Consider the following 21,124-nt stretch of genomic DNA (forward strand, 5'->3'; position numbering starts at 1 on the left):
GTGCTGCAGTGCTGTCTCGTGTCCCCAAGTGCACGCTGCGCTGGGCCTCAGGGAAAATCTCCGAGTTGGCACATGAGGGTCCTTCAGGCCCGAGATCTGGTGCTGTTGGCTGTGAGCATATGACCCAAAGCATCTTTATGTCTTGATGGGTTGACGGAAATATGGCCAGAAACTCACAGGAACTGGTGGGGACACTTGCAGTGTACACTGCTCAGTGCCTGCGGGGGCTCCATAGGACATTATACCGCAAATCCTGAGAATTGACTGCGTTATTGTCCTTCTTTTCAAACAGATGAGGAAAGAGGCTCAGAGAGATTAAATAACTTGTTCAGGTCCGTCCTGAGTGTAGTGGCCCAGTCAGGATTCAAATCCGGATCTTGTCTCAGCCCAGAGGCCTGACCACGTGAAGCCTTCCTTCACACAGCCTTGTTTTCATATGTTTGGGGCTACAAAGTCAGGTTCCTGCGGGGGCCAGGCAGGTCCAGCAGGTGGTGAGGGAGGGTCAGCGGCAGGGCAGGCCTCGTGGAGAACACACACCCTCTGCAGGCAGTCAGCTGGGAGGTAGGCCTGGGCTGCCAGGTCATCCTTTTGTATCTGCTTTTTAAAAATTACTTTTATTTAATCCTCACCCCAGGATAATTTTTCCTTTGTCCTTCTGAGAGAGTGAGAGGGAGGGAGGGAGGGAGGAAGGGAGGGAGGGAAGGAGAGAGGGAGGGAGGGAGGGAGGGAGGGAGGGGGAAGAGAGAGAAACAGGGATGTGAGAGACAGATCTATTGGATGCCTACAGCACACACCCCTCTATGCCAGGGAGCAATCCCACAGCCCAGGTACATGCCCTTGACTGGGAATCCAACCGGCAACCCTTCCGGACACAGGCTGATGCTGTCACTGCTGAGCCGCCCTTGCCAGGGCTTTTGCTTGATGCTTTCTCCCCACCCTCCCAGAATCTCGATAGCTGAATGTTGATGTGAAACGGAACATTTTTAGAAATATTGAATAACCAATTAATTTAAATTAAGTCACAGAGACCGTGTGGGCCTCACAGGGCCCATCTGTGTTCACATGGAGTCCATGAGCCTCTGGTCGTTGAGATTTCAGGTAGAACCCTTCCCTGGAAAGGCAGTCGGGTAATTATGACGATGATAATGATGATGATGATGATGATGATGATGATGATGATGATGTCAGTGGCTTTACATAATGCTCCAGAATCTCATTTTATTTGTCTCAGGAGTTGGGATCAGAAAGGGACTTGGAATTGGGGAGAAGAGCTTGGCTAAGGCAGAGTTTCAGAGCAAAGATGTTCTGATTCCATGTTTTTCAAAAGTGTTTCAGTCAAAGAACCCTTTTTCCAAGGAGGCGGACATGCAAAGCCTCACATGAGAAGGATTTTCACAGGCTGCTCTGTTGAAGTGTGTCCGAGCCGGTCTGTGCTGTGTTTCAGCCCAGAGTGTGGCAGCCGTGGTTGCCGCCTAGAATCCCAACGGACACAGTTTGGGAACCTCTGATTGTGCTCAGCCCTCATTTCCACAGGGGAAACCTGAGGCCCAGGGAGGATGTGGGTGTGATTGTGGTGAACATGGGGCAGAGGCTGGGAGTGCTCCTGAGCCCTGGGATGTGTGGCTCTCCACCCCCAGGCTCACTTCCTGGACTGAGGTGCTGCAGGGGGAGCAGGAGGAGCTCCGCACCCAGAAGCAGGAGCTGCAGGCCTCCCTAGAGAAGGAGCAGCAGAAGCTGCGGATATGCCAGGCCGAGTACCGTGACCTGAAGGCGGAGCAACTGCCCAAGGAAATTTTGCTGAACAAGCTGAGCATCCAGTACGAGGTGAGGCCTGGGACTGGTGGGCCCCAGGACACTGGGCCTGAGCCCGGGGCTGACAGCCTGGGGCTCAGCCCACTCCGCCTGGGTCCTCATTGGCGTCTGTGCCCAAAGACTGTGTGGGAATGTCACCGAGAGGACGAGAGGAAGCCAGAGGCATTTAACGGGGACAAGCACCTTGGCTGGTGGGAACGTGTTAGAAAAGACCTCTCACCAACCTTTGCTTTTTGTATTTTTTAAATATATTTTTCTTGATTTGAGAGAACAAGGGAGAGAGAGAGAGAGAGATAGAAACATCAATGAGGACAGAGAATCCTGGTTCGGCTGCCTCCTGCACCACCCCAGCGGGGTTCCTGCCAAAAACTTGGGCATATGTCCTTGACCGGATTCGAACCTGGGACCTTAATTCACAGTCCGATGTACTCTCCACTGTGCTAAAGTGGTTATGGCCTGACCTTTGCTTTTTGCAGGGCCGGGGCGGTGAATGGAAGCAGCCAAGTGCTGTTTCCATTCTGTCCTCGCGGCTGAGCTCTCTGCCCTGTGCTCCCCGGGTCATCTCACTGAATTCTCACAATGCTTTTGTGAGCTGGGGCCCATCCTCATCCTCTGAGGTTGGGTCTGAACTCCGTCTGTTTGAAGCCGAAGCTTGGACTTTCCTGCCACTCCAGCCCGATGATATTCTGGGTCAGGAGTTGACCAACCTCAGCCCCGAATTCCTATCCAGCCGGCATTTCTTTTTCTGATGTCAGAGGGAGGAAGGGAGAGGGAGAGAGCCATGGGAGCTTCAATGACGAGAGAGAACCTCTGATGGGCTGCCTCCTGCACGCCCCCTACTGGGGATCGACCCCTCATCCTGGGCGTGTTCCTTGACCAGGCCTCTCTTTTGTGTACTCCTGGTGCCGGGGGGCCGCTCCACCACCTGAGCCACATACTCTGGGCTGCTTCGTAATGACATACTTGACATTCTTTATAAAAATGGCTGTGCAGTCCTCAGAGCCTGTTGTACATTTTGCACGGATGGCGCCTCTCAGCTCAGGCTGGCTGTGTTTTCAGTGCTCAGTGGCCACCCGTGGGCAGGGCTGCGCGACTGGCCGGTACACTTGGCCATCCCCATGTCATTGGCTGTGTTGGTCCTTGCGACTGGTGAAGCTCAGGCCGAAATGGCCATGTTCATGCACGTGGCCCTTTTCTCCTTTTGGGAGCAGTTTCCCAGCAGCGGAGTCCCAGGGGCCCGTGGTGTTGAGGACATTGTTGATCTGTGTTTCAGTCGCTCACCCGTGCAAAGAAGGACTGGCAAGAGGAGAGAGGTCACCTGAGGAGGGAGAGAGACACCTTGAAAGAGCTGAACCAGAGCATTCTGAACGCGTGTGACGAGCACTGGACTGAGAGAAGGTAAGGGGGAGGGGTGACCGACACCTGTCCACACAGGGCTGCGGCTTCCAGCTCCACGCCCAGGCCTCCACATTCTGGACAGAGAGCCCACCGGCGAACTGGTGTCCCCACGGCAAGGGAACAGATCATCTTCCCAGCGCACCCTGCTCTCCTTTCTCTGGAATGGCTCTAGAATTCTGCAAGGAGGGGTGGTTGGATTTTGCTGGCTTCAGAGACATGGCCCACTGCCGGGCGCTTCTTAATCTGCTTTTGGAATTAAGCTCAGTTTAAAAATTATGACAGAGGAAAGAGAGGTACCTAGGGAAGCAGTCCAGGTCCTGGGCTGAGCCCTTTCTGTGTCTGATTTCCCCTTGAGGGGCTGGAGAGAGGGTTGTGGGTGCGCCATGGTTGTCCTTTCTCTGCTGACACGACACAGACCTGGCTGTGGTGTAGGCCCTGCGAGGTGCACAGAACCAGTGACCTGGTGGCCACGAACCGGCAGGGGTGATAGGATGTGAGCAGAGCTGTGTGCCCAGCAGACAGATGTTGAGGAGCTCCAAGGAGGCGGAGAAGGAAGCGTGGTGGTGGGACTCGGGGTTCTGCAGCTGACCCGGATGGGGACAGGGCTAGCCAGGGGGGCGGGAGTTGGGGGGACGTGAAGGTGGAGCACGGGTGGTCTGGGTGCAGGGAAGGTGCTGGCAGGGCAGGAGGGAAGGCTGGAGCAGGGGGCACTCAGATGTGGAAGGCCTCCATGCCTTGCTAAGGAGTCGGATTCCCTGGGAGTGAGTGTTTATGGGAGGCTGGTCTAAGGGCCAAGGGAGCTGCCAGAGAAGAGGCAGGAGGAAGAGGCTTGGTGCTGGAAACCTTGGGGTTGGAAGTCAAGTGACCCGAGATGCATCTGGTGGGGTCAGGGTGTTCTTCACCTCTCGGTGTTGAGCTGCGGGACTGTCCTTCCTTGTGATGGGGAGTGGCTGGCCATGGGGTCCAGAGGGACATGGTCACAGTGGCCACAGGGGCAGTGACCCAGCCCTTGGGGTCACGGTGCTGCTTCACTTTTCTCCCGGATTCTTCTGCTCGTCTACAGCTGGCTCGCCACCTACCCAGGATGGTTCACAGGGAAAGCCACACTGTAGTTTGGGGTGGAAATGACCGTGGCCTGAGTTGGCTCTCTATAGCGCAGCGGGTACCAGTGACCAGCAGAGGTTGGGTAGGTGCCAACTAGAAGCGTCAGGGGCTGGTACCCAGGGGAATGATCTGATGGTGGTTTTGCATTAGACAGTGTGTGCAGGAGGCCAGGGAGTGGGCAGGCTTCCTGAGCTGCTCCGAGCGGAGTCTTCCCAGCCCAGGGCGGGTTGGCGGCCTGTCTTCTGTGAATTTGTGTGCCTAGTGGTGGGGGTCGGTCAGTGCCAGACAGGAAAGCGCTCTAGCATAAGGCCCAGCAGCACAGCTGAGGGAAGAGAGGAACACAGACTAGAAGAACAGATGCCGAGCCAAGGGCTCTGGGAACAGAACAGGGTTGGTGGTCCTGGGCCCAGGGGTTTGCGAGTCATCGCTTTTCACGGCTGCTCCCTTCACGGTGAACTCTCAGAAAAGCCCGCATATTAGGTGGGACCTCGGCAGCCTCATGGCCAAAGGAGCCTGAGCTGCTGCCTCGATCCAGGGGACTCATTTTCAAGCAAGGAAACCAGGGTCTCTGCCATCAAGGCCCACCCGTTTGCCATCCTGAATTCCACATGGTTGGGGGCTTGCTCTCCTGAGAGGAGGCACAGCCTGATCCTTGGTGCTTCAGCAGGTCTCCTCACGTGTTAGGTTACCCGGCCCCACGCCATGAGCTCCCATCCCCATCTTCCCCACTCGGCGAGCTTGACGGTCATGAGCTCCGTGATGTCCGAGACCCAGGAAAATGCCGGCCCTTCTGGGCCAGGTCCCAGCCGGGGCCGAGGAGTCCGTTCACATGTTTTATATAAAACCAGACTGTTCTTTCTCCTCTATCTGCAGCGACACACTGAAGACTATGCCTACCGGAAAGGCGGAAGAGGGCAGAACTGGGGAGTCACAGGAGGCTCAGTGTCCTGCTCCTAGGAAGTGAGTTGATTTCAGCAGCAGGAACTTCAACACAGAGCGGGAAGCTGCTCTTTCACGAGTGGGGAAAGCCATCTGGAGCAGGACCAGTGTGTGGGGCCCGCACCTTCCCCTCTATGGCAGGTCCCCTGTGCGCACCTCCCTCCCAGCTCTGAAAGAATTTAGAGTTTCTTTCCGTTCTTCCTCGGGGTTATCCTCTGAGGGATGGCGAATGCCAGCTGCCATGTCCTGTTGGAAGGGCAGACGCCTGGATTAGAGCCACTGAAGCAGGACTCTCAGGCTGTGTCTCCAGGTTTCAGGGCCTAGAACGCCATGTTTCTGTTTTGGGAAGGAAGCGTGGGCCGGACACCTGGGCCAGCACCCATGGTCTTCGGTCACAGGAACCTCTTGGTCTTCCCTACATTCCTCTGGAGTCTCTGGACCCCAGGGTGGTTCACAAACACGTTCCCTTCTGCAGAGCAGCAGCCCAGGGGGTGGGCGGCTCGGTCCCCGAGGCTGCCGGCTTCCGTCCAGCAGGCCGTCCCCTGCGTCCGGGCCTGAGCCCCAGGAGCTGGGCCTTCAGATTGTCCTGCCCCAGCCCAGCCTTGAGGGCAAATCACCATGAATCCTGCAAGAGCTCTCTGTTCTCATCCAAAACCACATAATTTCCCACCCTCAGCCGGTCCCTTGTGTCGGCGGGGACATTGAGGCATCGCTGAAGAAAGTAGAAGAGTTGAGTCAGCACAGTGTTGCTCTGTGGCAGAGCCAGGATTAGAACCAGCTGCGGTTCTTCTTGTGACATTAGAATGCCGCCATTTCCAGTTAGCTGCACTGTATTACCCTTCAAGTTCACTGTTTTCATTTATTTATTTTTATTATCACACACACACACACACATATACATCGATATATATATACATATATATATATATATATACACATATTCATTTCAGAGAGGAAGGCTGAGGGAGAGAGAAACATCAATGATGAAAGAGAATCATTAATTGGCTGCTTCCTGCACGCCCTCTTCTGGGAATTGTTTCTGCAACCTGGACATGTTCCCTTGACCAGAATGGAGCCCAGAACCCTTCAGTCCATAGAGTGATGCTGTATCCACTGAGCCCAACCTGCTGGGGCTATTTTAATTTTGCTTAAACCTCACCTGAGGGTTTTTTTTTTCATTGATTTTTGGAGAGAGTAGAGGGGAACAAAGGGTTGGGGGGAAGAGAGAGAGACATCAATATGAGAGACACATTGATTGGTTGCCATCCAGCACACGCCCCCAGTGGGCCCAGGGATAAAACTGCAACCCAGGTACCTGCCCTTGACCCAGAATCAAACCCTTGACCCTTCGTGCTTGGGCCACTGCTCTTACTCCTGAGGCACACCGGCCAGTGTTCACTCTTTTTCATCCACATGGCCCAGCGGGCCCGCCCTGTTACCCCCTCACCCAGATTCCTCAGTGCCCGGAAGGGCCAAGTCTGCCCGCCTGTTTCACCTATGGGGAGCTCCAGCAGAAAGGAGGAGGTCCCGACTCTCCCTGACAGGGCCCTGGGACGCACAATTGCCAGCACACCTAGATGAGCACAGCACCTCTGCCTGTGCCTCCCAGTGATGCAGAGTGGAGGCTGCATGTGAGGTTCTGTTTCCCGAGAGGCTAGTGCGGGTTTCTGCCACAAGGAACGCTTCTCCGGTCCCTGGGTCTGTGCGAATGAACTGCAAATGGTGCTCCTCGCCCTGAGGCCACATGCGAGGATCGTGGTGCCGGCGACACACATTCAGTGCTGAACCCCAAGTTAACGGCCGCTTCCCCGGCTGGAGGGGCAGTGGGGTTGGCAGTGTCCTAACCCTCTACTTCTAATAGGAAAAAGCGCTGGAGCCGAGCCAGAGCCTTCCTCAAGTTCTTCCAACGCCAGAGAGACGGCTCACGAGGACAAGCCAAGTCACCCCCAGACAGCCTTCCTGGGCCCCTGGAGGCCATGCCATCGTGCTCATACTGGGAGGAGGAGGGAGACGCCCGCAGGGGGCCCCCACCAAAAGGTAGGAGGGGCTGGCCTGGCTGCAGGAGGGCAGTGAAGGGGAGGATCTCAGGCCTCCCTCGAGGTCAGGGCAGAACCGACGAGATGGAGCTGGGTGCGCACACGTGTGCTTGGAGCCTGAAGGGGCTCCCCACACCCCCGCCTGCCCCCGAGGTGTGTGAACACCCAAGTAGAACATGTAAGCCCACGTCACTGTGGTGGCAGTTTCCTCCCAGAACCATTTAGTTCCTTCAGCATGAGAAGCCTCCCCATCACCTACACTGTGGTGGGTCCTCGAATATCCAGAGCGGATCTCCATACAGTTACCGCAGAGACACGCTCAGGAGAGGATGTGTTTGGGGCTTCTTGTCTCTGCCAGGCCTCGGATGAGCCATTTCTGTAGGGTCAGCCCCCATGTAACACGTCAGGACATCTGCCAGGCCTTCAGCCAGGCTCGGGCTCTGCTCTGTCTGTCCCTCTGAAAAGCAGGTGCGGTTCTCTTCTCCCACCTGACCTGGCCCTGAGCCCTCCCACCAGGGGGCGCTGGACCTGCTCCCTGAGGGCTGTGGTGGGAGTGAGCCAGAGGTTCCTTTGGTGGATTTGTAGCTGCATGTGCTGCATGTGTTTCCTGGGATCTAAGAGGCTGTCAGCTGAAAGCTGCCCGATTTTGTGCTCATAGAAAGAAAGTGACCGGGTGGTGGAGGTGACGGTTTTGTCAGAATCGCCACCAGCCGACAGTGCCTGGGAGGGATGCTCCAAGGTGCACCCTGATTTCAGAGATGTAAGGTTGGGGTGTGTGTGTGTGTGTGTGTGTGTGTGTGTGTTGTGTGTGTTTTCGTTTCACACTTTTTGACATGTATCACGTCCACTTGTGTGATTGGCTAAGTTGATGAATGAGCTGTAATCATTCTGAGAAAAAACTGCTTGACAGATCCCCGCTGTGGTTTGGATCGGTGAGTGAGCAGGTCAGGGGCTGCAGTTAGTAGCAGCAGCCGTGCGAGGGGGCTTTCTGGGCTCAGCAGCCTTCTTTCTGGACCCACTTTGTCCGTCTCCTTGAGTTCTAGCTGCCGTGGGAGGTGGGCTCCATTGCTGTCCCCCGTTCAGAGCTGGGAGGGGAGGCTTGACCAGGGTCAGCACTGGCCCAGAGCATCAGCGTTGGAGCTGGGACCTGAACCGGCGTCTGACAGGTTATGGGCCCGAACTCTTAACCGCTGTGAGCACTGCCTGCCCTTCAAGCTGCTTGGGTCCCTGAAGATGCTAAACCAACTTGGGGCCCCAGCACTGAGGAGTGGGTCCCTTGTCTGTGGTGTGAGCTGTGTCAGCAGGTGGCGCTGTGGGGGAAGAAATAGCAGAGGTGCAGCTGTGCACTTGAATCCTCCATCAGAACTGGAGAAGTCCTTTCTGTTCATGTATTGACGTGTTGAGGAAGTTACTAGACCAATTGTCTGCTCTCATAAGACTAGAACTTAAAGGTTGTGAGGGCTAAACCTAGAGGAGAGGATGCGTCGGGATCTCAACTGGAATAATGCTTGAGCATGAGGGTGTTTTGGTATCAGATAGAGGTAGGTATTTTCATTGTGTGCACAGTCATCCTGCCATGAGAGGCTGTGAGATGTACAAGAATGATTAGTGAGCCCTGCCCGTTCGTCTCAGTGGTTATAGCATCGAAGGACCGAGGGGGCGCAACTTAGATTTCCAGGCAAGCGCACATACCTCGTTTGCATGGTTGATCCTGGCCGGTTGGGGTTTGTGAGCGAGGCAACCAGTGGATGTATCTCTCTACAATTGATGTTTCCCTCTCTCGCTCTCTCCCTCCCTTCCCCTACATCCTCCCATTCACTCTCTCTCTAAAGACCAATGAAAAAAGATCCTCCGGTAAGGACTTTTTAAGAAGAAGTCTTATGACTGAGATGGACTATTTCACTGCACGCAGCAGGCCAGAAACATGCCACTAAGTGTCCCAAGGGTTTTGGAGAGGAGCCGGAGTTAGTTGTGTGTGAGACAGGATGTCAGGGAGCCTGTCATTAAAATGGATGAGTCAGCGCAGCTGGTGTGGCTCAGTTGGTTGAGCATCGTCCCATGAACCAGGAGATGACCTTCTGATTCCCGGTCAGGACACATGCCGGGATGCGGGCTCCATCCCCAGTACGGGGCGTGCAGAAGGCAGCCGATCCATCTTTCTCATCATTGATGTTGCTATCTCCCTCTCCCTCCCTCTCTCTGAAAATCAATAAAAACACATTGGACCAAAAAATGGATGAGTAAGAAAAGCCGCACCCTACATCAATAAACACCCTTGCTTAATAATTTCACCCATTGATGTGGAAAAACAGTCTCAGGCGTCAACTCCTTGAGCAATACAGAATGCTCCTCTGGTGCCACGTAGAGCCCTGGCTCCAGCTGCCACTCCAACACTTAACTGGAGTCAGAGCAGAAAGGCTTCACCGGGCCCTGATGCTGGTGGTGCTGGGGGGAATGTTGCCGTCTCTCCCGGGCTGCACAGGATTCTGATTTCCCAAGTACATTTGGCGAATGTAGCATCATTTGTCCATTATTCAATCCATTTACTTGCTGTTTTCTGTGTTTTTATGCTTCCTCCCTTGGTTACCCGGGATGACAATTTAGCAAAGGGGCAACGAAAGAGTGCCTTTTGGAGCAGGAAGAAGCAGGACAAAGTCAAAGACCAGCCTCCAGTGGCCAGCTCCGCTTGGTCTAAGATTCTCAAATCGTGCACATCTGGGCACATCCCACCCTCTCCTCCCTAAATAGCCTCTCCCTTTTTTCCCCACCCCGAAGATTTATAATCCTTTCCCTTTATCCCTGTCTTGATCATATACCCTTTATTTCTGAAAATTTAAAAAAAATGTTTAAAAGAAGAAGAAAAAAAATAACTCCCACAACAACAACAACAAAGCCCTAAGAAAACCAGTCCACTTGGAAAAAGAAAAATCCTGAACCTAATGGAAACCTCAGTCGCCATGACAACAAGGCCACACCAAAGCAAAGGAGTCACCATCGCACTGCCTTAGTGGCTTGATGTGTCCCCTACTTGGACTCTTGCACCGGCTCTAACTCCTGGGCTACCACAGCCTGGTCCTCCCTCCACCCATCTCCGTGGGCCCAGTTGGAAACCCGAAGTCTGTCTGGCTTGGCTGTGTCTATCCATCTCCGCCGCTCTGCTCCTCATGGTGACGTCACCCAGTGGATGCCTGATGTCAAGTGGTAAGATTTCAGTGCTTCAGACATCACGGTGGGTGTGACATTGAGTGGCTGAGGGGCAGGGGGGCAGGTCCTGGGAGAGTGAGGAGGGTCCCGCCATCCCGACAGTGGGTGTGGCTCCGGGCGCACAGCCCCTGGGCTGCCTGGAGCCAGATGCTGTGCAAAAAGCCTGTGCTCGTGCTCCCGAAGCTCCACCGCACGCCTGTGCCACTGGGATTGGAGAGCCCATCTCCTGTCCTACTATGAGGTAGTTGAAGGTCTTTTAGGGGTTTTCCTCATGTGTTTTTTTTTTTAATTAGGATTCTGTTAGGTTTGACAAGAGTGTATGTTCATGGTAGAAAATTCAGAGATTGCAGAAAACACAAAATACAAGGTAAACTCATGGTGCAGTCAAAGTCAGCATGCAGAGAGGAGGACTTCTTAAACAGACGGTTGTTTTGGTGACAACGGACTTGTTTCTCAAATCCTAAGGGTGCCCTCCTGGACCCTCAGGGCGCGGACCACAGTTCTCGCATGGTCCGAGGCAGACTCGGGCCAGGGTGCTTTGAAATCAGGGATCTGAGGACACAGTGTCTCACAGCGGGTGTGCCCAGGAGTTCATGTGTTGGACTTGTGCCAGCATTTGGTGGAGCCTCGTGAGTTGGTCCCTCAAGATCTCCCAGCTGCTCAGGGCCCCCACTGTGAGCCATGGGTAGAGTGGAGGCCTCCGCTCAGGCCTGCTGCCAGGGCCTCCCACTCAGACCACAGCCCGTGAGGTGCAGCCCCACCTTTGTCCCTGGGCTCCCTGGGCCTGGCTGCCTCTGCTGCTAGGCCTCGGTGTGGTCGCCCCACCTTGGCATGGGGTGTTGTAGCCCCATTTCTCACTGTCCTCCTCTGCCCCAGCCCTGGGGACCCGATACTGAAGGGAGGGGCCCCCCACGGAGGCAGCTTTGACCACTCAGATGACTCTGCTGACCCGCACCCAGGTCTGGCGTCCTGGCCAAGGGCGCTGAGGGAGCTGGGCCGACGCTAGGTTGTGAACAGGCCGAGCAGGAGCAGAAACTTTGGTCCTGGCCATGTGGCCTGTGCGGGGGACGCCCTGGGGGAAGGGCTCTCCGAGGACCCTCCTGCCCTCACTCCCGCCTCTCCGTCCTTCCTCTCTTCTCTGTAGGACCCTCCCAGGTGCCCGATGACCTGCCAAGGCACCTGCTCAGAAACACCTTCATCTCCTGACCCGCGGGGGCCAGGCAGGCGCACCTGCCAGGAGCAAAGGGAGGATGCCTTCCAGTCTGTGCCCGCAGGAGGACTGTCAGCCCCCCGGGGGAAGCTGCTGAAGGCGGGGGGCGGTATGTGAAGCCCAACTTGAGACCTGCTGAGCCCGAGGCCCAGCCAGTGCGCCCTGAGGCAGTCCCCAGTCCCCGGAGCCTTTCTCTGGGCAGAGCCAGGCCGCCCTCCCCCCTCCCCCCACCTCCCGCACAGCTGCCCGCTGGTGCACGTCCCTGAACAGGGCGGTCAGCCTGGCCTCAGCCCAGCTGCTTGGGACTCACAAGCCACAGGCCGGCAAATAGGAGTCTCCCTGAAGGCGGGGTTCTGAGGACTCAGGGGGCAGAGAAACAGCCAGCCACACACTCTGCCCCAGCTACTTCACGGCCTGGATCCCCAGTTCTGACCACTGGACAGGAGGCGCTTCTCACTGGCTCCCCCAAAGCAGGAGAGGCTGGCTCCACTGGACAGGAGGCGCTTCTCACTGGCTCCCCCAAAGCAGGAGAGGCTGGCTCCCCTGCAGCCTCCGCCATGGCCCCACCATGGCCCCGGCTGCCAGGACGAGGCCTCAGCCCGGGACGCTCAGGGCAAGTGGCCACCGTGGCCCCTGCCAGGACGAGGCCTCAGCCCGGGACGCTCAGGGCAAGACCACAGAGAGCCCTGCCAAGAGCCCGCGCAGCTCTCCCGACGTGGCTCCCACGCCAACGGGCCCCTGAGAACATCGGTCGTGGGAACAACTTAGAGGGCAGGCGGGCGTCGCCACAGCTGCTTGGGTCCAGCAGGTGGAGGTCAGAGGAGGGAGCGTGGCCGTGGTGACTCGTCTCCTGGGCCCCCAGCTCCTGAGGCTTCGAACTCCTGACGCCCCTTCTGACCACCAGGGCCCCTCTCCCGTCGGCCTGAGGGGCCGGGAGCACCTTTGGAACGAGGAAGGGTCCCCCCACTGCTCCCATTTGTTCTGTTAGTGACAAGGCTGTCACACTCCCACGATGGCTGCACGGGTCTGACCCTCCAGCCACTGGTATCCTGGGAACAAATCCATGTTGGCCTGTGGTGCTCGCAGTGCAGCAGGAAACCCACTAGCTGAGGCAGACAGTGTGCCCCTTAGAACACGTGTCAGCAACCTGACCTCCATGAAAGCGTCCATGTGTGTGCGGGCGTGGGGGAGCAGGTACATGCAAGCACGCTCTCAGGGCTGGGCCCTGTGGTCGGAAACTTGCCTCCATCTCCGGAAGCCTGGTGCTCCCAGGAGAAGCCCAGACCGGCCAGACTACCAAGACCTCACGGCCCTGGGTGGACCCTGGAGTCGAGCTCACTGTTAACCCAGAGCGTTGCCGAGCCAGGCCTGGGCCCCACACTCCTGAGCCCAGGCCCCGGCGGCCTTCCAGGCAGGTGGCCTCAGGCTGTGCCTCTCTCCAGCTGGCTCCTGGGCCCCCCGGACCTGCCCCCGTGTTTACTTTTCTACCATCACGGGCTCTGCCGCGCCTGGCGCAGAGAGAAGCCCTGCCCGCCCCCTCCCAGCTGGGCCACAGTGTGCAGAGGGGAGCGTGTGCGAGAGGCGGGTGCAGCCTGATTGGTAACGCGGCTGTAGCCCCCGCTGTCCACCATCCAGGATCACATCCAGGGATAGAAACCCAATTTCATATATTCCATACCCGAGCAGGCACTCATGAAATAGATGTTTTGAGGTGTCCCCCAAATGGATGTACCACAGGCTGTCCCCCCAAATGTACACGCACTGTAACAGCTGATAACTCAGTTTTCGCTCCTTTTCAGGGTTAGCGGATTTGACGTAATGGGTGAAGCCAGACTAAGCTTTGAACCAAGAAGCTGTATCCTCTGGACTTTGTTATGGGGACACATACAGGATGAAGTGTCTGGTCCCGAACGGGCCCCAGTCCAGGCATCCAGGGCCGCTGTGGACAGAGGATGCGCAGAAACACCGAACGCAGCGATTCTGGGTGTTTGCGGTTCCATTGCTTCAGCAGCAGCAGCGCCTGGACCAGAACGAACGCAGCCCCGGAGTCGCAAACATCAAGAATCGTTCCTTCGGTTCGGTGTCTGTGCGCATCTCTCTCAATAGCTGCCCTCGATTCCTTGACTGCTGGGCTTTGGGCGCCTCAACTTTGACTTTTTTGTGTCCCCATAAAAAGCCTCGTGGAGACGTGTTCTTCGTTCAAATCTTACAGTCTTCACCCATTTCTTCAAATCTGTTCAACCTGAAAAGAAGTGAAAATTAAGTGCGTTATCAGCTGTTAATGTGTCTACATTTTTGGGGGATACTACATGTACATTCAATGGAGACAATTTTCCATCACAGGTCTAATAGCTTTGTACCTGTTTTGTGGGGACACTTTATATTTACATTCTGTTGGTATCATTTTCCATCACATCCGACCTGTCTGTATCTGTTTTGGGGGACAGCCTGTATTGACATTCCATGGAGACTCAATGTCCATCAGCATCCTGACCTCTATATCTTTTTGGGGGGACACCTTATATTTACATTCTGTTGGTGTCATTTTACATCACCTGTCTTAGGTCATTGTACCTGTTTTGGGGGACAGCCTGTATTGACATTCCATGGGGACTCATTGTCCATCAGCATCCTCACCTCTATACCTTTTTGGGGGGACACCTTATATTTACATTCTGTTGGTGTATTTTACAACATCAGTCTTACGTCATTGTACCTGTTTTGGGGGACAGCCTGTATTTACATTCAATGGAGACTCATTGTCCATCATAGCCTGACCTCGCTATACCTTTGCTGGGGGAACAGCCTATATTGACATCAATTGGCATCAATCTTTCTCCTGTGGTCTCATAGTGTATATTTGGCCAGTTTCCTGACACATCCTTTCCTGTTTACTAAGGTGCTCTCCTGGGATGGGCTTAGCCTGGGGATGGGGTTCTATAAAGAGGTTTTCCTTTGGAATTAATGTGCTGCGTGTGCTAATGTGTCCTGTCTCCAAGTATTTATATATATATATTTGAAATACCTATTGAGTCTGGAACACAAGGATGGGTTTGTAATAAAATGAGTTGGAGTAGAATTGAGTCCTGGATTTCCTCAGCGCTCATCACTGGCAGCGATGTCCGGGCTCCGGGCTCTCCGCGTCTGCCCCCCGGGTCCTGGGCCCCTGGAATCCAGACCCCCCCTCGGCCAGGAGGCCAGAGAAGGGGAAGCCAGGTTTCCTGTTTCCCAGACAGCCGGTCTTCCCTGGCCTTGGTGTATTTTAAGTCCCTCTAAGTGGAATCCCATTTTGATTTGGGATTTATATCACATTCAATGGGGACTCATTGTCCATCAGCAGCCTGACCTCTCTAGGCCATTTTGGGGGGACACCTTATATTTACATTCCGTCGGTGTCATTTTGCATCACGTGTCTGACCTCTTTGTACCTGTTTTGGGGGGACAGCCTATATTGACATCAATTGGCATCAATCTTTCTCCTGGGGTCTCACCTGTAGTGTGTATTGGGCCGGTTTCCTGACACATGGTTTCGTGTTTACTAAGGTGCTCTCCTGGGATGAGCTTAAAATGATCCTTGGGTTTTCCAAGGCCACTCAACTAGGAAGAGGCCGAAGAGGGAGGAGGACGGCAGGTGAAGATCCCCCTGACCTGACCTCATGGCGGCCCGTCTGGCTGCCGCCTGCGTGTCCTTCCTCCCTCACCAGCCTCTTCTGTAAGGTGCCTCCTGTGGCCTCCTTTCCCCTTCTTTCCGAGGCCCTGCCCCTGGGGGAGCCGCCCCCTCCGCGAGCTGCCCTCCCCAAAGCTGGGAGCCAAACTGAGCGTGTGGACCCCTGCAGGCCGCCTCCCCTGCGCCATTGGCTGTTGCAGGGTCTGACCCTGCCCAGTCACCCCTGGGAGCTCTCAGCCTCTGTCCCCTGATTCTCTCCCGCCTGGGACAGCTCTTCAGGGCGCACACTGGCCGGTCGCTGGTTCACCCCCCACCCATCCCTTCCACAAACACTCATTGAAGCTCCCTGTGTGCTCGCTCCCGGGTACCACCGTGGAGGCTGCCCCCTCCCTGCCCCTCTGCAGGGCTGAGCCACCTGCTCCCCAGCACTGACCGCTCCTGAGCTTCCGGCCTGAGGTCGCTGCCCGAGACCCCTGCCCGGGCTGCAGGCGTCCCCACTGTCCCTGGCTCCTCTGGGCACCCTGCTTATCCAAGGCCACCAGCTGTCAATCACAGAAGCCAAAGCCTGGGGTGGGGGCTGGACCCCTCCTCTCTCCACTTCCCACAGGTGGTCGCTCCCCTGAAGCTGGGTCTGGAATGGATCTGGAATGTGCCCGCCCCTCTTAGCTGACTGTTCTCATCCCAGGTCCCCCGGACACCCCTGATCCTGGGTCTTGGCAGCGCCTGGCCAACTGGTCTGCCTGCCTCCCACAACTTCTCAGCCCCCTGGCACCTCTGGCATCCACCCCGCTGACCTTCCTTTGTGAACCTCCCTCCCTCAGCCTCCACACTAGCTACGCCGTCCTTCTGCGGACTATGTGTTCCATGTGACTCACTTCGGGGTGCACCCCACCCGCTCTCACCTGCCTCCAGCCCCAGACAAGCTGGTCGTACCCACAGCTCTCACTGCCATCTTCCCAGAAAGCTCCCAGCACCGCTAGCCCAGACCTCTCCTGGGAACCCCCAGATCTGTTCCCAGCTTGGAGGTCCCAAAGACACCTCCACCCCACAATGCTCAGCACACCGTTCACCCTCCTCCCCCACCAAAGCCTCTGTGCTCCTCCTCTCATCCCCTCTGTCCACTTCCCCCAGACCATGCTGGGCATCGCCCTCCCTTCCCCGTGTCCTATCCCTCACTCCCCCAGCTGCTCCCAACTCTGAAGTCTCACTCACATACCACCCAACCCAGGGGGTGGTTCCCCCGGGGCAGTGCCAAGGGTCCTGTTGCTGAGGGGGCACCCAAACCAGGCCCTCCTGAGCTCCAGGGCCCCACCTTTCTGCACTGGTGGGAGCTGCGTGGTCTGGGGGGTGGCAAACATCCACGTGACCGCTCAGGGCTGAGGGCAGCCTGCAGAGAGGGTGGGGTCGCCTGTGGCACCAGAGGGGCTACCCATGGGGAGAGCAGGAAAGTGAGAAAATGGGAAAAGGAAGCATCCAGCCACATGTTTATCAACAAAACAGAGGAGGAGGAGGGAGTATGTTCATATGTACACACACAGACACACACACACAGACACACACACACACACACACACGGGTATATACATGTAGATACACAGCCCATTGACTCCCTTTGAAAGATCTTTTTTGCCAAACAGGTGAATTTATAGCCACCCTATGCTTGCCCTCGACTGACCTCGACTGACAGATGAGTGTTATTCCAATGAGAAGGTTGGGTGATGCTTGCTGTAATGTTAGCATGTCCTCACTCTTTTGTTTTGATGTGAGTGACTACTCAGTCAGGTAGTGCTTTCCTGAATGCCAGCCCAGTCCCTCAATTCTTATAATGTCTTGGCACTGCAAGGCCTACAGAGGTCTTTTTAAAAACCAGAGAGACAATTTACGTGTCATAATATTCGCCCAGGACACACATTTAGGTTTAATCTTCACTATTAACATTTTCTTCATCACTTTCTCAAGTCCAGAGACCATAGGCAGAGAAGAAAACAAATCAAGTCCTGATTAGGTAACACTGGCCAATTCCTATGGTGTAAATATTTCACCGGAAGTGATTTCAGGATGTTGACATGGTGTCCCGACCATGGACATGGGAATAGATGTATGGTCCACCCTGCTTTATAATATCACCTCCACGCAGGTACGATAGGTCTGAATAACCCCAAGAGTATGCGTAACAGAGAAAAAATTCCAAGTAGCCAGTTTTGGGGTTTGTTTGTTTGTTTGTTTTAAATCTATTTGTATTGTCTTCAGAAAGGAAGGGAGAGAGACAGAGAGATGAGAAAATCATATATCGGCTGCCTCCTGTACACCCCCCACTGGGGATCAAGCCTGCAATCTAGGCATGTGCCCTTGACTGGGAATTGAACTGTGACCTCCTGTTACATTGGTTTCTGCTCAACCACTGAGCCACGCCAACTAGCCCAAGGGGCAAGTTTTGAGTATTTATAACCTTTTTTTCTTATTATGTTTATATTGATTTTAGAAAGAGGAATAGGGAGAGAAAGAGAGAGAGACATTGACCAATTGCCTCCGCCCACACACCTACCATGGACTTTACATGCAACCTGGGCCTGAACCCTGACTGGGAATGGAACCGGTGAGCTTTGGGAGCACAGGACCATCAACGCCCAACCACCTGAGCAACACTGGCCAGGGTTACCACCTTTGCTTTAATATAAGTTATTTAATCCCAAGTTCACATAAGTTAATTGTTAGCCATGTCTGCGTGTATCACGTGGCCTCTGAAGGCCCTGGACACACCCATGGGCTCGCACAAGCAGCACAGGCTGCTCCAGCTCAGCCAGGGCCACTGCCCGGGAAGGTGGGCTGAACGGCAGGGGCCTGCAAGGGTGAGAGTGAGCCCTCTGCCAGCGCGTGCACCGAAGAGGACCCGTAGGAGGGGCTGCAGGGACCACGGTCACAAGGATGGGAGAAGAGACTGGGCGGCTCCCAGGGCCTGCCCGAATGTTCTCCCCAGGCTCAGGGGGGTAAGGGCCGGGGAAAACAGCTGGGTGTGGCTTGGTGGCTGGCGAAGAGAGCTGAAGAAGAGGGTTGGGTGACCTTGCAGCCTAGGGTCCCCCCGATCCCTTCCCTTCTCACAGGGCCTCTCTATGCTGACCTTTCACCTACCAGATGGGCAAAGATGAAAACCCAGGAAGGAGTCAATGAAGGAGGGGGTGTGGCAAACAGGTGCTCACTCTCCATTTGAGTGTGAACTGGCACAGAAGGAGCTTGGAAATTTGCACTTACCTTTTTTTAAAATAGATTCATACATTTTCCCTAAGCTATTTCTAGGATGACAGCTGGCATGTCCTGCAAACACACACACACACACACACACACACACACTCTCTCCCTCCCTCCCTCTCTCTCTCATGCGCACATGTGTGCACACCAGCACCCTGTCCCTAGCACTCGCCCTGTAGCGCACCCATCAGCCTCTGGGTCATTCTTGAACTGTCTTATGTTTGCGACCAGGCCTTTCACCAGGAGCAGAGAAACAGAACTTCCTGTCCACCACCTGCCCTGAGTGCCTGCGGAGGGCGCTGGCATTCATTCACTGAGCAGCTCCTCTGTGCAAGAGCCCTTGTAAGCACTCCGTGGGAATAAATGGATTCACTTCATTTGGTTCCAGTGATAGGGGGTGACTGACTCCCTCTTCCCAATTAACACCAGAGAAACCATTGTATGGGAAGGGGCATGGGCTCCAGGGTGTAAGACAGAAGGGAGACGCTGTAGAGACTTGGGTGGGGGTAGTGAGGGTGCTGAATACAGGCAGCACTAGAGGAGGTGGGCTCAGACCTAAGACGAACTTTGTCACGCCTGCTCTCGAGTCTCCCTCGCACAGCCCTGCGCCCTGGTCCTCAGGCCCTCTGGGCAGATATCAGCCTGGTCCACCGGTCAGGGCACAGGATGGGAGGTGGCCGGGGCATCAGGGATGAGCCAGCGCCCCAGACACCCCTCCTCCTGCTCCTCACCCCCAGCCTGGAGGCTGCAGCTGGGAGTCCCTTCCTCTCCTGTGGCTTCTGCCCAGGAGCCCAGGAGACAGTGGCCCGGCGGGTGGGCAGGGACCGGAGCTCTCCACGCTGCCTGTGAGACTCTCACCCCCGGGATCAGGGAGAGGGCAAGGCTGGTCCTCCTGGGGCTGCAGGGAAACCCTCTCCCAGCTTCAGCTTCGGGTGGAGCCAGCTGTCCTGGGTTCCTGGGCTGGGAGCCCCATCCACCCCTCCCATCTCTGCGCCCAAGTCACATGACCTTCCTGCCAGCGAGTCTCATTTCCCTCCACAAGGACACCTGTCACTCAGTGAGGGCACCCCCACCCCAGACACTGACCCCTCTGACCTGGAGTACACCGGCCAAGGCCCTTGTCCCAACAAGGCCAGGGTCACTGTGTCCATCCGCATGGATCTGGGGGCACGGAACACCCCCAGAAGAGGCCCCACACGGCACACGGAGGCAGGAGGCCCGGGACTGAGTGGAAACACCAAGCTGAGTAGAAATTGCCCATCAATTCTGGCCAATACGCGCCCAGGCCACGGGCACATTCCCTGTGGGCATGTTATCCGTGGTCCATGCGCCCACGTGTGCCGACGTGACGCCTGCAACCAGCACGGCCCCTTCCCTGGCGGGGCAGGCGGAGGCCTCTGCACCAGGACCTGCAGGGCTTTCCTGTGGGAGCCAGAGCGCCTCCTGCCTCCCTGCTCAGGGCCCAGTGTTCCCACAGGAGGCACCTGGCACGGCCACTTCCCTGTGCTGCCAACTTCGGCCACCAGGGGGCGTCCACGGGCCCGCGCAGGTACCGCCCATCGCGCGGAAGTCCCGCCCCTTCCGGAAGTCAGCCAGGCGCCTCAGGAGGCAGCAGCCTGGAGGTGCAGGGTCTGTCTGACCTGAGTGGCTGCTGGCAGCGCGGGGCCTTGGCGGCCTCGAGGCGTGTGCGGGAAAGATGGCGAGAGGGGGCCGAGGGGCCCTGTGGCACGGGCTGAGGACCCCCCCCCGGCTCAGGCCCCGGGTCCTCCAGGCGGCGGACCCCGGCTCTGCCCGCACCAGCGGCTGTGGGAGGCGCCTTCCGCATCCGGGTTTGTGTCTGAGGAAGACGCCCCCTCACCCGCCAAGCGGCCGCCCCGAGGAGGGCGCTGGACCCGGCGCCGCCCCTGCCCTGTGTGGCCCCGGCTCTGGGCACCGCTCCAGTGCTTCCCGGGCCCAAGGCCTGCGGTGTCGGACCCGGATCCTCCTCAGCCACAGGGTTCGGCTCAGACTGAAAGTCCCGACAGGGAGTGAGAGCCACAGACCCGACCTCCCGCAGCCGGTCCTGCGTCCACGGGTCGTGGCCCAGGAGGTCACTGTGCACTTGGCGCTGCAGCCTTCCCCGTGGCAGGACCGACACCGCCATGACGCGCTCAGGGAAGGCCTTCACCTCCAGGCCTGTGGCGACAGGGGCGTCCTCGTGGGGCCCAGAGTGTGTCCCGAGCCCGTGGGCCGCCCCCGAGCTGCTCTCGGCTCCTGGATCCATCAGACAGCAGGTCTGCAGACCTGTGTGCACGTCCCGTCGGAGTCACTGCAGGTGCTCGGGTAACTCCAGCCCCATGAATGCTATTGCTCGTTTTAAAGGCTCTCCTAAGCTCTGTTTTATTTTTTTTCATTTTTTATTTCTTTGGCATTTTCTTTCCCTTTTTCAAGAACAACGATTTTAAATAGAATGTTACATGCAGTAAACAATATTTCAAGAAAAACAAATTTAACTATAACTAGAGGCCT

The 21,124-nt window shown here is 56.3% G+C and overlaps 1 protein-coding gene across 1 annotated transcript; it reads left to right on the plus strand.

Moving 5' to 3' along the window:
* Positions 1–1,476: 1,476 nt before the first annotated feature.
* On the plus strand, positions 1,477–12,169 carry LOC102419775 (daple-like protein; the record flags this gene model as incomplete). Its single annotated transcript, XM_014447073.2, has 6 exons — positions 1,477–1,824; positions 3,086–3,210; positions 5,188–5,274; positions 7,115–7,290; positions 9,894–10,490; positions 11,638–12,169. Coding segments are annotated over 5 exons (876 nt in total), but the record flags the coding sequence as incomplete, so codon positions are not given.
* Positions 12,170–21,124: the final 8,955 nt, after the last annotated feature.

The sequence above is a fragment of the Myotis lucifugus genome, unplaced genomic scaffold (genome assembly GCF_000147115.1).
Source record: "Myotis lucifugus unplaced genomic scaffold, Myoluc2.0 scaffold_610, whole genome shotgun sequence".
NCBI lineage: Eukaryota > Metazoa > Chordata > Mammalia > Chiroptera > Vespertilionidae > Myotis > Myotis lucifugus.